The 16,022-nt window shown below is 38.8% G+C and overlaps 1 protein-coding gene across 2 annotated transcripts in view; it reads left to right on the top strand.

Annotated features, from left to right (window-relative positions):
* The window catches only part of ZFPM2 (zinc finger protein, FOG family member 2), a gene marked incomplete at both ends in the record, with an annotated part of 311,742 nt that overhangs the window by 290,603 nt on the left and 5,117 nt on the right, over positions 1–16,022 (top strand). For both annotated transcript variants that reach the window (XM_084280125.1, XM_084280126.1), the window contains 2 exons: positions 11,905–12,111; positions 15,696–15,920. In XM_084280125.1, coding sequence (XP_084136251.1) covers positions 11,905–12,111; positions 15,696–15,920 — 432 coding nt within the window. The remainder of the gene's footprint in view (positions 1–11,904; positions 12,112–15,695; positions 15,921–16,022) is intronic.

The following is a 16,022-nucleotide window of genomic DNA, read 5'->3' as shown; positions in this document are numbered from 1 at the left end:
AAGTTATTTAAAGTTTGCTCTTCTTAAATAACTTACGCAGTGAGTTTTAACCACAGAGATTTGAAAGGTGCTTTCCATCACCATATCTTAGTGTTAAACAAAAAATCTTTCTTTACAGCGGTAAAAAAAGAAACCCACATAAACTTTGAAATGTGTGTTTTCTGTATCCATGCACATTGCTGTTCACTTGTCCCTCAATTTTACCCCCATTTGGGCATCCATCCGGGTACTGTGGGCACAAGCTGAGGCATGGAGTTCAACCAACATATTTGTGAGTAAATGTAAACACACACGGATAAAATTCCCTTATTTTACAAGCGTAATGGTCTCAGGCGGGATGTATCTTAAACAATTAAGTCCATAGGTCCCGTTTTTTCATTTCTGGGGGTGGCATGCTGCTCTGCAGGCAATGCGAGGAATAACAAAGGGTCTGTGAGGTGGGGAAAGATTATCACCAAAGGAAATGAGGCTGCTTCTGTGAGGATGGTTGACAGGATCATCCTTTAATTTCTTGCATTTCAATACAATTAACAGGTCAACAATCAATTAACAGGAAGAACCTTCCTCTTTTTCCTTCAGATCCCCATTTTCCTCCCAGTGATGACTACATGGTTGCCATACCCGTGAAAAGCCTCCCTTCAGCTAACTGGAGCGTTTTAGTCTGAATCTGGAAAGTCAATGAGAAATCAAGTTGCATTTAGAGCATCTGTGCAGTTTGTAGAGATATTTCTGAAGAGGTAAACTAATTGTAGGTCTCCAGTCACAGCCCTGCCTTTAGAGCAGTGGGTGGCTGAGAGTGCAGGTTGTAGAAATACTTGGTCGTGTGCATTGCACTAAATCAGAGTGCGATTCTCTGTTAAATTCAGTTTCTAATGCAGGCACATCTTGAGGGGCTGCCATTCTCTGCGTGGTATCAATTCTTATGTTTCCCCTCCCTCCCCCTTGAATATTTTAGGTGTTTTAACAAAGTGATCCTTCCTTCAGGGTGTATCAGCTTTAGAGCATCTGATTTGGTTAATTTTGAACTTTGTCTAAACTGTAACACCTTTCTCAAGACTAAGGCTAGAAACAGCTAGAAAATAAAAGCATGTCCAGTCACTTAATTTTCAGAAAGCTTTTGCCCAAGGTAGGCAAAATGCTCTCAGGGGTGACCCTATAAAGGTCCACCGAGTATGTAGAATCCCTCAGACCCTGGCAGCCTCCCCCCTGGGGAGCCAGCATGCTTTAACTGGCTTCCCATTGAAGCAGCTGTAAGAAGTGAATGCGTAAGAAAGAAAGGTAATGAAAACTGACAAGTTGAAAAGAAATTGAGAGTTTAATCTGCAAAGTTGTGCTTGAGGGGGCTTCCATCATGATATTCCTACGGAGTAGCAAAAAGAGAAAAAAATTAAGAAACTGCAGAGTATGATGAACTTACATATTTTTTTTCTTGCACCAGGCAGTATTTATTAATTTCTTTTCTACCACTTTGCAGCACCTCTTTGCCTCTCAGAAAGAGAAAATGGAGTATGCAAAACCTGGCACTCATGATGAACGTGTGAAATGCTCACAGATTATTTATAAGCATGCAAGTTATGTAGTTGTTGGAGATTCTCTCCCTTCTGCTCCTGCTTGGTGATGAAGAATGGTATTTTAATAGGCAGATGGTAAAGACAATTACAGTTTGGGGCTCAGCTGGGAGTTACATCAGTTTATTGCAAATTATTAGTTGATAAATGCTTTTGTTTACAAGCAAAGTCTTAAGCAGCTTTGTAATCAGTTTATCAGCTGCAGCCTGAATTTTGACAGCTTGCCTTTGGGTATACAGTCACTTCTTTCCTGGCCATTTAGAAATCATGCTGACCAGGCAGGCAGAATGGCAGCTCCTACGCACCTGTATGATGCTCAGCAAACTGGTATTTCTTATTAAGACTGTTTTGGAAGTAATCATCAAGTACAGAATCCTCTTTAATTGCTAATGCATGTTAGTGTGTACAGCAAGAGCCACTATTTAACTATTTGCTTATTCATAATCTTTTTTTTTTCCTTTATTTTTTTAAGTTGTGACCAGAAGTAGCTCCGTCTTGCTGTCACCATTACAGGATTTGCTCTCTGCTGTTAACAGTCTTTCTTATTAACGAACTAAATGGTAGACTGGCAGTGGTTTACAACACTTGTTTACTTTGGATATTGTATATAGCTTGGAAGGTGAAAACGCTTTTGATCCTTGTGAGTTTTCAGTCCTATTTACTTCTAGTGTCTGCTTCAAAAGGCAGTGCTAAATTCCTGGGGTTTAACGCATCTGGAGGAAATCTGGGGTGAGGTGTGGGTTTTGTGTATGTGGTGGTCCCTGCGTTTGTTGTGTTTTTTTAATTAGATAATTTTTAAATTGAAAACATAGGGCTAGGTGATTTTTGTAGCTTCTATGACATTAACATTTTAGAACGTGTTACACATGCAAACGTACTTCTAATGCCTTTTGCTTAGTTGGTGGTTTAGTAAGAGAGACACTGATTTGTCAGAGTCTTGTTTCCACTGCAGCCAATGTAAAATGTTCTTAATTGGGAGCAAAATTTTTCTTTTTTAATCAAGAAGTGCTGCTTTGCTTCCACGGTTGTTACAGCTGAGGTAAACTAGTTCCTGAACTTCAACCTGTGAACTGAATGGTAACGCAAGGAAAGGTCCAAGATAACTAGCAGTAATAGCAACTGGTTTCTCAGGGTTACAGTGCACACAACTAAAGGTTCCAGCTCCTGTTCATTATAAAAAGTGGCTTTGGTTTCACGCACAGCCTTGAGCTTCTTCTGGAGCATGGCCCCTGTCGTTGAATAAGCCATCAAGTCTCATCGCCAATTTTTATTTCTTACTTTGGTTTTGCCATTCTATAACTTACCCATTTGTCCTTCTATTTAATGTGTTTATTTCCTTTACAAATGTGACCTATCAATCCTTCCTCCCACTCAGGTGCCTTTGGCATTCACTCTACATTTGCCCAGGGGCAAGAAAGAAGCCCTACAGTAGCAGGTGCAAGACAGCAGAAAATCCATTGATAAGATGTAGCGTACTCTGCTTTCTCTGTAAGAAAGAGGTGCCATTAAAGCATATCTATTGTCTCATTTAATCACCTCCTTTTTTCATACACTCCAGCCTCACAAAATAACTCTGAAAAGACAATCCACAGGCATGATTGTGTTTGTAAGGCTACAAGAAGGTCACCTTACAGCTGTGCTGTTAGGGAAGTGGGGATTGTAGGAATGTGTGTATCCAAAGCCCTGCTTCCAAATAGTTGGTTTCAGCGGTCCATTTTCTCTCTGTGAAACCTGGTGCATCCACAAAAGCTGGGGGAAGCAGTGGGGTCACCTGGGAATGTCTCCTGGGAAGCTCTTTGGAGCGTGCCCATTCACTGATCCTGTAAAAAGTGAAAGGGGAGATGAGTTTGCTGCTACAATAAGCCCTAGCTTCTTTGCAGTGGTGATGGGAGTGCAATGTGGGCAATGTCAGCAAGGGTTTATTGGGCTTTTTCAAGCTGTTTATCATTCCCTTTCTGAAGGATTAGTAAATTCTGAAATAACACTGAAGTGAAACCCAATTCAAATGTAAAAAAGGCATAGCACTCAATTCAAAACAGAGGAATTTGGGGGGGGGGGGGGAGGCAGGAATTGCTAAACTTGTGAAAGAACTCCTTTGACTTCCTTGTTTGAGTTTATGCTGAATTAAGGAAATATAACAGGTTTAGCATTTGTGGCAGGCTTTAATTTCAACCTCTGAGCAGCAGACTGAACTTCTTGTGATGTGGGAGGATATTACAGTTTTCAGCTTCATTCCGTAAGTATTGCCATTTGTGCCAAACATTTAATAGTTTTACGCTGTGGACTGTCGTCCACCAGGAACTGATATCACCTAAGACTTTTTAGAGCCATCTAATAGAAAGATATGTATTCACTCTGATTAGCCCAGGATTTGAACGAGGGTCCCAGAAGAGATATATAAGCCTCTTAAATGCATAGAACTTCTAAGGATATGGGTTTAACTGTCTCCCCCTGTGGTAAATAAGCTGTGACAGCTCTATCAGGGGGGAAAATGGCAAATAAAATTACCACATTATTTTCCTGTGAATATTTTCGGAGCACTAATCTATTTTGCCTCTTTACCTAATAGAACTCTGTTGAGTGTTACGTGCAGACATTTAATTGGAGGACACACGTAGAAATCCTTAAACTAACAAAAAAGCAGGCAGTGAGAAAAAACAAGAGGTCAAATCTTAAGTGTTTGTTACACTCCTTGCTCTTTAGAAACAGCGTGCGTCATTTGGGGTCCAGCTGATCAAGCTTTTTGCAGTGTTAACTCGAGAACTGCCACAATACAGATGGTGGGTGATGTCTGCTAACACGGCAGCAAGGGAAAGACCAACCCCTCACACCGACACAGAGATGCCAGGTTTGGGAGTTCACTCCCCGAGGACAGGCAATTTCGTTTAATATTTTCCTTTTTTTTCCTCTCTATCAGCTCTATAATGCCTATCTGTTTTAACTATAAAATCATCTATTCAGATAAAAACGCTGTCAGCATATGAAGAAGCTGGAGCCAGGCCCAAAGCTCAGGTTGACTCAGGTGCAGGAGTAAGAGCTACATTCTGAAGGAGCATTTTTCTTCTCTATTTTGGGTCAGACATTTTCTATCACAAAATGCAGGGATTTTCAAGCTGCCTTCTTCAATTTGGCTACCGCCTTTAAGCTGGGCACTCTGCTGTTGTTTTGTTCTGAAAAATATCGCAGTTCCTTTATTTTGCAGCTTATTCAGTGAGTTAAAAATGAAGCAGTCTCTATATTTTATGCTGAACATAAAGGTAATAGTAAAAGTTGTAACAGAACTGGTTTGTCCACTGTATTGGCCTAATTTTACAGAATACAATAGATTTTACATTTTTTGCAGTTAGTACACTGCAGGCTTATAACGTGCAGAGATTTAGTTAAAATTAAAGGTTAGGTATCTTTTGGCAATCTCCTTTGATCAGTAAACAAGGAAAAATGATGGAAAACTCTAGGAAATCATCTCATTAATCTTAGTGTAGCACCAAAACTAATGTTTGTGAGAGTTTGAGAAGTCTGAAATTGGAGGGGTGATTTCTGAGATACTTCAGAGAGAGAAGTGAATCCCAGCAGTAAAACACATGCATAACAAAAATGGTGTGTGAAGTATCTATTTTGTGTACGCATGTGAAACATGCAAAGAATTATTTAGCTAGTGGAAAGACTGTTCACAAAATGCTTTTGATTTATTGCTGTATATACCACAGATCCGTATCACTTATTCTTACATTATTTTATTCAAAAACTTGTATGAACCATGAGTTGGCATGTTGTAGAATACTGAAAAGGCATTAATCAACCTAAATAAACAAGTACATAGATCTATCTAACAACTATGAAGTAGTTAATAATTTTTTAGCAATTTTATTATAGAAAAAAGGTCTAAAAGAGTAGTGCTTAATTATCTGGACTCCTCTGTGCTGGGCTCTCTTTTGATTGTATTAATGAAGCAGCTGGCCCATTGTTTCTCTTTAATTCCTCTATTGTTTTAAGAATATGTCACAGCTCTTTATTCTTTTATCAGGTGCTGTGCAGGAGGATCCACACAATACCTCATATTCCTACTGTATTTGCCAATGCACAAAGAAACCTCCAAAGCATTTTTCAAAGAAGGGGCACACATAATTTATAAGTTCCGTTCCTTGTACCACTCTACTGTCAAAAATTTCAACAGTATTGGATTTGAATTAATTATAATTTTTTATTAAACAATGTGTCTACATATAGATATATGTACTTTGTTCATGTCAAAAATTAGAGATCTGCCCGGGAACTTGTGCCGCACTGAAACGGCATTCATTATGCTGAGTCGTCACAACCCCATGGGTGAGAAGCAGGAGGAACCCAAATATGAAGATCCCATCCTATTGTGATGTGCAAATTCTCCTTAAATGCTTAACCTGTGCAACAAAGGAGGGAAGAGAATAAATTAACTCCAACCCCCATTACCGTTACTAAAAAGCATAATTTTTTAAGAATCAGAATATTTCATTAGGAGAGGAAGGTTTAATTCAGTTGACAGTACCTGGAAGTCACTAAGACTAACAGTCTGTTGTTTAAATAAGTTCTGATAGTCTTTTGACCCTTCTTGCAAGAAGATGTGTGTACAGGAAATGGGCTATTATGTTGTTGCAGCAACACAATCGAATCCAGTAAGCACAAATTTTGCTGCACAGAAGTAGTACTTCTGAATTAATGGGCATTGAAAATTGGTTTTAATAGAAATTGCCATTGATTTCCAAAGTGTCTATGAAAGATGTATGCCATTTCTGGGTCAAAAAACTAGACTCAAATGGTTCAGCAAGGAAAACCGTCTCATACTAAAGACAGGAAAACTGGGATTGCCTTTGTGTATATGTTTATATTGTCGTTACGCTTCTTCATCTGTGAAAAAAAAACTGCACTTCCTTCCAGTAAACATCTGTACTCAATGGAAGCATTGTTTTTAGTTGCTTCCTTTCTCAAGACACTTTTCCTAAAAGCAACGGTATGGATCAAGAGGCTTTATGGTTCCTTCCATAGTGAAGCCATTTTCTTCCAGTGGAATTAATAGGGGAATCTGTCATTTTTTTTTTTTCAAGCAGTGACCCACAGATCACAAATGATCATTCCTTAAGGTCTGCAGAAAGTAGGGGGAAAAAAGAAGCCCAGCATCAGAAGGCTAACTGTGCTAGAGTCTGTGCCTTCCCTTGTAGAGTTCTGAGAATCAAAACAGGTGAAACACCATCAATTTAGTGAAATGTCCAGAGCAGATGATTCCAAATAGGATAATAACAGTGGCTTTGTTTAAAAAACCAAACAGAAACAACAAATGTAGAAGGAAAAAATAAAGGGATGGTTAAAAAAAAAAAAAAGCAAGTTTCCCTTGTAATTTAGATCCGTCCTACAAAAATTAAAGTTTTGTATTAGCATACACACCTATCACCACAGTACTCCTTATTCTGAATACAGAGGACAGAATATTACTGCGTCTAAATATGATTTAATTGGTTCAATTTTCTATATATTTTTTATACCAAGTGTGGCTTCATATCTTGATGAGCCCAGATGTAGTTGCGCTCGTGGTTTACAGCATCCCATTGCTTGCATTTTATTATTTTTACAAAGCAAATGTCTATCAATCATAGAGATAAATTAGAAAAAATTGTGCAAACATGACACATCGCTAAGATTTTTCCAGCATGCTGTGTAATTATTAACCTGATTTTTCCATTGAAAGAAGCCATGAATTACACATAGCACGGATGAAGTTAAATGCTTTTATATTAGATACATTTTGCTTATACAGTATTCTATAGGTATGGCCATACAATATAATTGAAGCTTTGTCAGCTCTGTAGCCTAGCAACAGATAATACTGTTAGGTTACTGAATTGCTCCTGGTTGACAAGTAGGGAGTATTTTCGTGTTTATCATGTTTGCTAATGATGGGATCCTTTCCAAAAGGCTTGTCTTAATCTTAATTAGAGTTTATCAGCAGAGGTCTGCATGACATTGTGCAGACACTGATTTCATAAATAATAAAAAGTGCAAGTGAAAAATTTGGCAGGAGAAGAAGATATTTAAGACCACTGATTCTTGTAAGAGCAGCATGAATTTCCAAAATGTAATCAAGTTTGAACTGTGACTCTATTCTTTATTATCGAAACTTGCAGTACACTCCACTGCAGTTTTGACAGCAATTATGAGTATGATTTATAAGCTTCCTGTTAGGAACCAGATCTGTTTGCACAAGAATCTTGATCATAAACACTACAAAGAACAGCAAGTCCACAGTTTTTCAGGGACATCGGGACCTTACTTTTTCCTTTGCATAGAGAGTTGGTTTGCTTCTGTGATTTTTAAATTTATTTATTTATTTAAGGGAATTGGGTTGGTTGTTCAGTGTGGGGTTTTTTTTTCAAGCAGCAGAAACATTTGCAGTGGAAGATGCAGACAAAGAATAGAATCCTGAACTAACCTTTCTGTTTGGTGGAAGCTCTCAAGGTATCAGATAACTGCCTCAGTGCTGATGTCATTCAATAAAGAACTCATGCCAATGCAACTGGAATGTAATGTTTTTGCTCTAGTTTGCACAACATGAGATTCTTTAACTTTCCCAACATTGCATGATTAAATGAGCATTTCTAATTCCCTGTGAACTTTAAATTCAAACAAATACATAGTGTTTACAGACATTTTTATTCTCTTCTTCTCTTTGATGTGTATGTATGTCTGTATTATATACCACATAAATTTCTTTGGTTTAACCGTAGTTATAGAACAATACTTTGCAGGGTCGATTTCACACAGTCAGACCTTGACTTGTAGAAAGGAGCTTTCCAATGTCACAAAACCTTCTGGTATTTCAAAAACTTCCCTTCTCCAGTGGAGCAATAGGAAGATTTGTTCTTACCCTACCGTGTAAAACCAGTAAGACCTACTTCAATATGAATGGATGACCACTGTACTCATCATGGGCAAGAAGAGGGCCAAAATCGCCAGTCTACCATTGTTTTGCCTTCTAACCATATAATGTAACCATAACTTCATTTCTGAGGCACTGTCAGTCACTTATCCCTGATAGAGTTTATCTGGATGTTCTTCCTTTCTCTTCTTCTGATGACTACATCTGTTCTAGGACTTGAGAAACTTGAGAAACTTGGCCTGGTAAAGCTTTGTTAGAGCCATTTCAGCCCCATGAGCTTTTTCTGACAAAAGGAACAGATAGTTTTAAAATTTCTAGCCAGCTTCATCAGAACTTCATCTCATGTAAATAACAGGCCTGTACATTTTCTTATGAAATCTTCATGTCTTTGCAAACATCTTCCTATGTCCTATCTCCTTCTCCATTGCCACTGGTACTCAGCAAAGGCTTTCTTATTGTCCTTGTAAAAATCTGTCATTAGCACTGCCATTTGCTTTATAACAAGATGTTGTGCTCCTGAGAAATTACTGTATGTCAGTTTTGGAAAGGCTTGTGGAAATGTTTGCGGGAAGCAAGAACTTTTTTCCTGTTTTGTATCCACCACCTGTAAGGAAGCTCTGATCCCTGACAAGAATGTCTAGACAGCATAATAATTCATAGGACAGTCAGGATTGGAACTTCCTATTAAATTCGGAAGCCTCTGCCAGGTTCTCTGCACGTCATTTCCCTGGCTATGGAATAGAAGTCTCAAGAAGACTTCTCTTCCACTTTTCTCACTGTGTATGAAGGCCAGCAAGTTTGCATTCACTGCATTAAGGGCAATAAAGCCGTTTGCATCCTTCAAAACAGCACCTATTACCTTAACCCTGTGCAAGCAAGCGTAGAAGGGGACAAGAGGGGACTGTACTGGATCCTGTCCCCGTAGGTGACTGGTAGCTGGGAGGATACGTCATTTGGGAGTTCACCTGAGGGTTTAATTTAACATGATATCGTGCACTGATAGACATATATGTCATGATCACTCATTTTCTATAGAGTGGGATGAAAGAAAATAATATCATGATGTCAGTCTTGCACCCAAATCCTGCTGGGCTGAAGGTTTGTACTCAAATGCAGGAGTAGATTAAACTTCAGTGGTTCTGATTTCCTTTAATAAGCCAAGCTCGAGATTGCTGTGCTTCCAGAGCTGCCAGATGTGCCCTCTGCTGTGCCTGCCTGGGTGCGACAGCCCCCAGGAGCTGGGTGGAGCAGGCAGTCCAGGTCACCGCTGGCCTCAGCTCTCCAAATTTAATCTGCTGCAGGACATGAGTCAACACCCCGAGGAGCTCTAACACCAGGAGACTGAGTCAGCCTTTTAGCTGATCCAGACTGATTGCAGCTGGAGACCTAATAATCAACTATACTTTTTTCTGCCTACCCCTCCCCCCCAGCTTTTCCCCCATCGCTCCCCAAGGGAACAGCATGTGAAGGCATTTGCTGGGATAGAGAAAGTCTCTGTTCTTCTGCAGTGACTCGTTTTCCATTTCATTAAGAAATCTAGTGAATAATACAGTCCTGCAAGAGCTCTTATTCTGTATTAGAATACTCTAGAACATGTTGCTTGGTTGGTTATTACACCTTTTGTGTATAAATAAAATAGAAGTGCTTGTTAAAAGTGGAAGTCCTGTTCCTCCCAGAAGATGAACTGTGTGGTGTCTGCAGTGAGAGTGCCCAGTTTCAGGTTCTCAAATTGCAGCTTGTGCGTCATGTATTTTTTATCTATGGGACTAATTTTGTACGCTTTAGGAATTTAGCCTGCTTCTCTCTTGAACAGATTTTACACCAGTTTAATTCTGAAGACTTCTGTATATTTACTCCGGATTATTTTCTCCTGACTTATATCAGGCAGTAAGTCAGATCGTGCTCTTCAAATGTTTGAATTCCTGCTTGGGCATTAGGATTCTGCATTTGTAGACATTCATGGCGCTATCTTCACATTTCATCTCCTTCTTCTCTAGAGGAAATTACTCAGATTTGCACCGTTTAATGCTGTAATTTTGGAGGGTAGTAAACCTTAGTACGCTTTAGTCCCGTCACAATAAATTGTTTGCAAACTTTGGAGCCACCTTCAACTGCTGTATTACCAAAGGGTGGATACAAAGACACTATTCTGCTTTGAAACTTTTACACCACTTTGAGGTCTGGAAGCTTAGCTTTATTTTTCCACTGAAACGCATTGTCACTGATGCTGTTTTGTTTGCTCATCTTTGAAAGCTAATAGACTGGTTTAATTAATTGTCCAAGATTTCTCTAAAACAATGTCCTAATTCTTCCATTTAGCTGTGGCATATCATACACTGTTGTTATCTCCTCTACCAGATTTTTGCAACAAGTTGTTTTAAAACTATAATCTCTTTGAGGGAAAAAAAATGAAGTGCAGTTGAAAAGGCAGTTATGCCGAAAGATAAACACAGCAATATTACTTATCAAAACGAGTACAGTTTTTGCTTGCCTAATGAATACAACATATAGCTTTTTCTATATATACAAAACCTGAGGAAAAAAAAAAAAAAGCTTTATAACATATAAAGTATGCAACATTATTTCAGGCATAACTGTATTGGATATGTATCTAGGCCTGAGAGTGTAGATAACACAATATAAGTGCTTTGCCTGTCTAAACATGTTAAATAAATGAGCATTCACTATCGCATTCAAATACATTAGTAGATGTACTCGCATAGTTAATTTTCTTTTTAATGCACCACACGTGACATTTGCAGCACAGAGCTATAGTGTATCTTACTGTTTGATGAAAGTTCTTCCACCTCCCCCCTCCCCTTTTAAACAAACCTTTATTTGAATAAGCCTTTATGAAACAGATCTTTGGCATATCTTCTTTGCAGGAAGTTCAGTCAGTGTAAGCAGAGATAAAGCAGTCATGTTACGAAGAATATTACATAAGGGAAGATTTTTTAGAGAAAGAGGGTGGCAAACATAAGGGAGGGGAAGAACGCCCTTAAGAGGAAATCTGATTTCTTTCTTGCAGCTGTTTGGCTTTATTGTGCTGGGATTTGGTATTCAAAATAAAGCACACTGAGAGTTACAAAAAAACATAGAGGAAGTTTGGTGAAAAGTAATGGTGAGAAAAGTACTATATAAAGTGTTTTCACCTGTATCTCGATTTTCATAATGCTGGCCTCTTAGGAGACAAAATGAAAAATTAAAATGGAGAAATAGTTAGGAAAAGTATCCCCATGCTCTTATCCTTCTACAGTGAAAATTCCTCTGCTGAGAAAAGGAAGACAGTAAAAGTAAAAAATATTTGCCTCTTTACCTTGAACAATCCGTTGAAATTTAGAAAAAGAGTGTGAAGATACTGCACTGATGCTTTAAGTTCTGGAATCTGATATCATCAATTAAATCTTTCTGCTTTCATGTTTCCTGTAGGAGGGCAGCTTTGGTGTACCACGACCAAGGCCATCTCAGAGGGGGAAGAGCTGATTGCCTTTGTTGTAGATTTTGACTCAAGGCTGCAAGCTGCTAGTCAGATGACTCTCACAGAAGGGATGTATCCCGCACGCCTGCTGGACTCAATACAACTGCTCCCTCAACAAGCTGCAATGGCATCTATTTTGCCTACGGCTATTGTGAACAGTAAGTGATGAATACTATTCTCTGGCGTGTTTTTTTTAAAAACAGCAGTACTTTAAGGCGCATATGAAGAGCTAATGCAGCGATAGTGAATTCAAGACCACAGAAACCACACGATTTAAACCTCACAGCTCGAAGCCTGCTTTTGTTCCCCCCATCATCACAGATGAACTTGCAGACATAAAGGAGGAAGAGCGGTTTGGTGGCTGGGCTCTGCAAGAGCGTCACCCAGGGTATCTGACCCCCCCTTGTGTGGAGGTTCTGTGATCTGCTCCTAGAGGCAGTGTGATCAGAAACTGCTAAAAAAAAAGTCTATAAGATAGACATGTTAGTTCACAAAGTCCAGCCTCTACTGCTCAGGTAAGCTTGTTGCTTACAGCTTCAGTTTCTGGTGATGCTCGGTGGAAAAAAAAGAACACATCTCTTCAGTGGCTCTTTCAAAATGCAGTGGAGATCATGCCTTATAGCAGCCCTGGTTTGTTGTAGCATCTTCACTCAGTGTGGGTCCCCAAGGATGATTTTAAGTCCTCTGGACTTGAATAGACCCTATCATGGACAAAATACAGCATGTAATTAAGTGCTGTCCTTAGAGAGAAGGAACATGAGAATGTGCTAAGTCAGTTCCTGAACTGGGACAATTCAACTTGAATTAAATTTCATTTGTTTAACTTATTACTGTTTATTTTAACCTTTATAGAGCCCTAATTCCTCATCCTCCTCCTTAAGTACTTTTCAAATATATTAGCTGTTACAATCAGCCAAAGGTGATTTTTTTTCTTCAGATCTACCCAAGGCCAACACTGGGCTTTAGAAAAAACTGTAATATTTCTACAGCATCAAATTTCTGGAAACACCTTTGCTACCAGAACTGCCCTTTTCACTCAGCAATGCTACTTCTGCTGCAAAGAGATCTCTAAGTTTACAGCGCATCACCTCTTCCTATACATATTTAGCAACAGCTTTGAGTAACCTGTGTACTTTTAATTCCAGAAGGCTGCTGAAGTAGCAAGTCTCACTGTGCAGAACTTTCCACCCCCATTCTGACTCTGGCTCTGGCTAGATAGGCCTCTTTGCACATTTCATTGTTGAGCTGGTGAAATTCAGTTTCTTCAGTAAAGTCTTGAGCTGGATGCTAGACCAGTAATACACTGAATGCACCTCTAGATTTGTAGTAAGATATTTCTTAGCCATGTTTTTGCTAAAATTAGTTTCTAGAAAAATAAAGTGTTGCAGGGTGGGTTTGGGTTTTTGTTTTCAGTGTTTCCTAACATTTTCTATCTGAAAAAACAGAATTAGAATATCACCTTTGGCTCATTCAGCTTGAACTTGAATTTTTCATCTCCTGAATTGATCCATTGAAATATTTGGCAACTTCCCATTGAAACAAATTGCTTTTAAAGAATTAAAACATTACCTTCAAGTGGCCTTTAAGTATTATGCATCACTTTAGGGGACTAACAGTTTCAGATCCCATCCCTGTAGACTGTTCTCCCTAGAATTCCATCATCTCACTGTACAAAACTGCTCAAATGCATTTCCTCTGCATGGCACGTAATAGGATTCCCATATTCACCATGCATAACTGGAGCTACAGACTGTCCAGGCCATCTAGCCCATAGGAAATAAAGATGGCTGGAAGTCAAATTCATTAAGATAATCAGAAAGTTCAATTCTGTGACTGAGTGTAATCAAATTAATTCAAACAGGACATGTTGCCAATATGAGAATTTCCTATTACTACTTTTGGACTTTCTCTTCTACAGAAACCTCAACGGTTCAACTTTTTAAAATCATGTGAGGCCAAAACAAAATGCTGAAATGTCAGCTTTCACGTGAGATGGACACTTCAAATGGTGCAAGCTGTATCAGTAATGTTTTAATAGTAATATATACCGGAGTACTAACTGCACCATTAAATGTCTGTGTGTTAAACTCATGCACAATTATTCAGTGGCAAATGGAAAAATAGAAATTGGTAGCGATGAAAATATTTTATGCAAATTCAGGAGCAGAAAAATAGACCAGCATTTGCAATGCAGTCAGAGAAGCAAACTAAGCAATGCAAATTGTGGCTGCCTCTGTAGATATTTAACAAATAAAAATCTCATCCATTTCAACAGGTTGTAGTCTTCAACTCCGTTCACCCAAATGAATTGGAACAGAGCAGTTGTCCTATACACATAGTATTTGAAATTAAACATAAATTGTCATGAATGATAATGAGTTACATCATCAGCTACACATGCCATATTTTCAAAGTAACCAGCCATTCTTCGAGACCAAGTTAATTAAATCACTCCCATTTTTTTGCAGTCTGTTTTGATGTTCATGACTGCAGTTGCCCATTCTCTGATCCTGAGGTCAGTTGGCACAGAATGGCAACACTCATAATTTCATCCTTTCTCAAAAACAGGCAACAAGTGTCCAAACCAGTTACAGGGAATGATCACGGGGGGAGGTGTTAACTGACTTAATCCAAACATGTGGAAGGGACCATTCTCATGATTTATCAATATAAACAAGAAGTTCCAGTGCTCTAGTCTGGACCTTGTCACTGTTATTTACTAGTGTAGATTTAACCTACACTACATTATTAAATCTTCCTTGTTCTTACTGATAGGATGACAAGTTCAGCTTTCAGAATCCTTCTGAGGCAGATACACTAGATGTACTCTGGAGGTAGCCTTCTGACAAGATATTAACAACCAAATATCTGTCTACTTTGTGTAAATGCATGGTACTTATTATTTACATGAGTAAAGTACATAGCCTTCAGTACATGATCAAAATATGTACTCCCTCTGCTGCTGGGAAGCACTCTGTGCATCCTCTGCATTGTCCTCCCCTCAGAGAGGGGATAGAAGATAATGAAAAATTACATTATTCTTAGTAAATATCTCTTTTGCATAGTGAAAAGTGGAAGAGCAACAATTCAACAAAAACAAGAGGACAGAAGTACTTTAGGAATTTTAGCTTCTAATATTAATAACAACAGGAACACAGGAAATAAACATGCTGCTTAGTGTAATATTACATTCAACACTGTTGGGTCTTAAGGAAACATAATCTAGTCTGGCCTCCTGGATATCAGAGGAACAGGACTTTCCAATAATACCTGCATAAGCACTCTGAAAACATGCATCCCTCAGAATGAACTGCAATTAGCACTCAGAATTTCTAAGGCCCGATACTGCAAAGACCTGTGCACCCAGGAAAAAAAAGAAACACAGTTGAAAGATGTCACCTGTTGAGCAGTGACACATTGGAGATACAGCTTACTTCTTGAATTAGCACTGCATATTCAAATGAAAAATTAATTTATTTTTAAAAATAATTACATGCCCAAACCATCCAGCTGTATTTTTATTTTAACTATTTTTAAAATTTCCCTCTGAAAGAAACAACTATCTACCATGTTCAGTCTCTCACCTGAAAGTGACATTTTAATAACCCCCCAGCTCTGTTTTAATATTTTATTAAATAAGCATCTGTTCAATGGGAAAGTGAGGGGAATTAATCCAGCTGTGTTAATTGGCTGTCACTGAGTGCACCACGGCTAACCTGCACCTGGTTATATTCACTTGTAGAGGACATATTCCCCTGCAAATCCTGTGGCATTTGGTATCGAAGTGAGCGGAACCTGCAGGCCCATCTCATGTATTACTGCAGTGGGAGGCAAAGAGAGGGGCCTCAGCTGTCAGAGGAGAATGAAGACAGTGCTCAGCAGATATCCAGCGTCTGCCCCTTTCCGCAGTGCACCAAAAGTTTTTCTAACGCAAGAGCTCTGGAAATGCACCTCAGTTCTCACAGTGGTAAGTACCATGTCTTTTCCCGTGTCATCTTCTAGATTTAGCTATTTAAAGAATTACTTGCTATAGACATTCTGTGGATCAATGTCTCTCCAAACACACACA

The sequence above is a fragment of the Gallinula chloropus genome (genome assembly GCF_964237585.1).
Source record: "Gallinula chloropus genome assembly, chromosome: 2".
Lineage (NCBI taxonomy): Eukaryota > Metazoa > Chordata > Aves > Gruiformes > Rallidae > Gallinula > Gallinula chloropus.
Note: the sequence above shows the minus strand (reverse complement) of the source record. Positions and strands in the feature narration are given on the sequence as shown.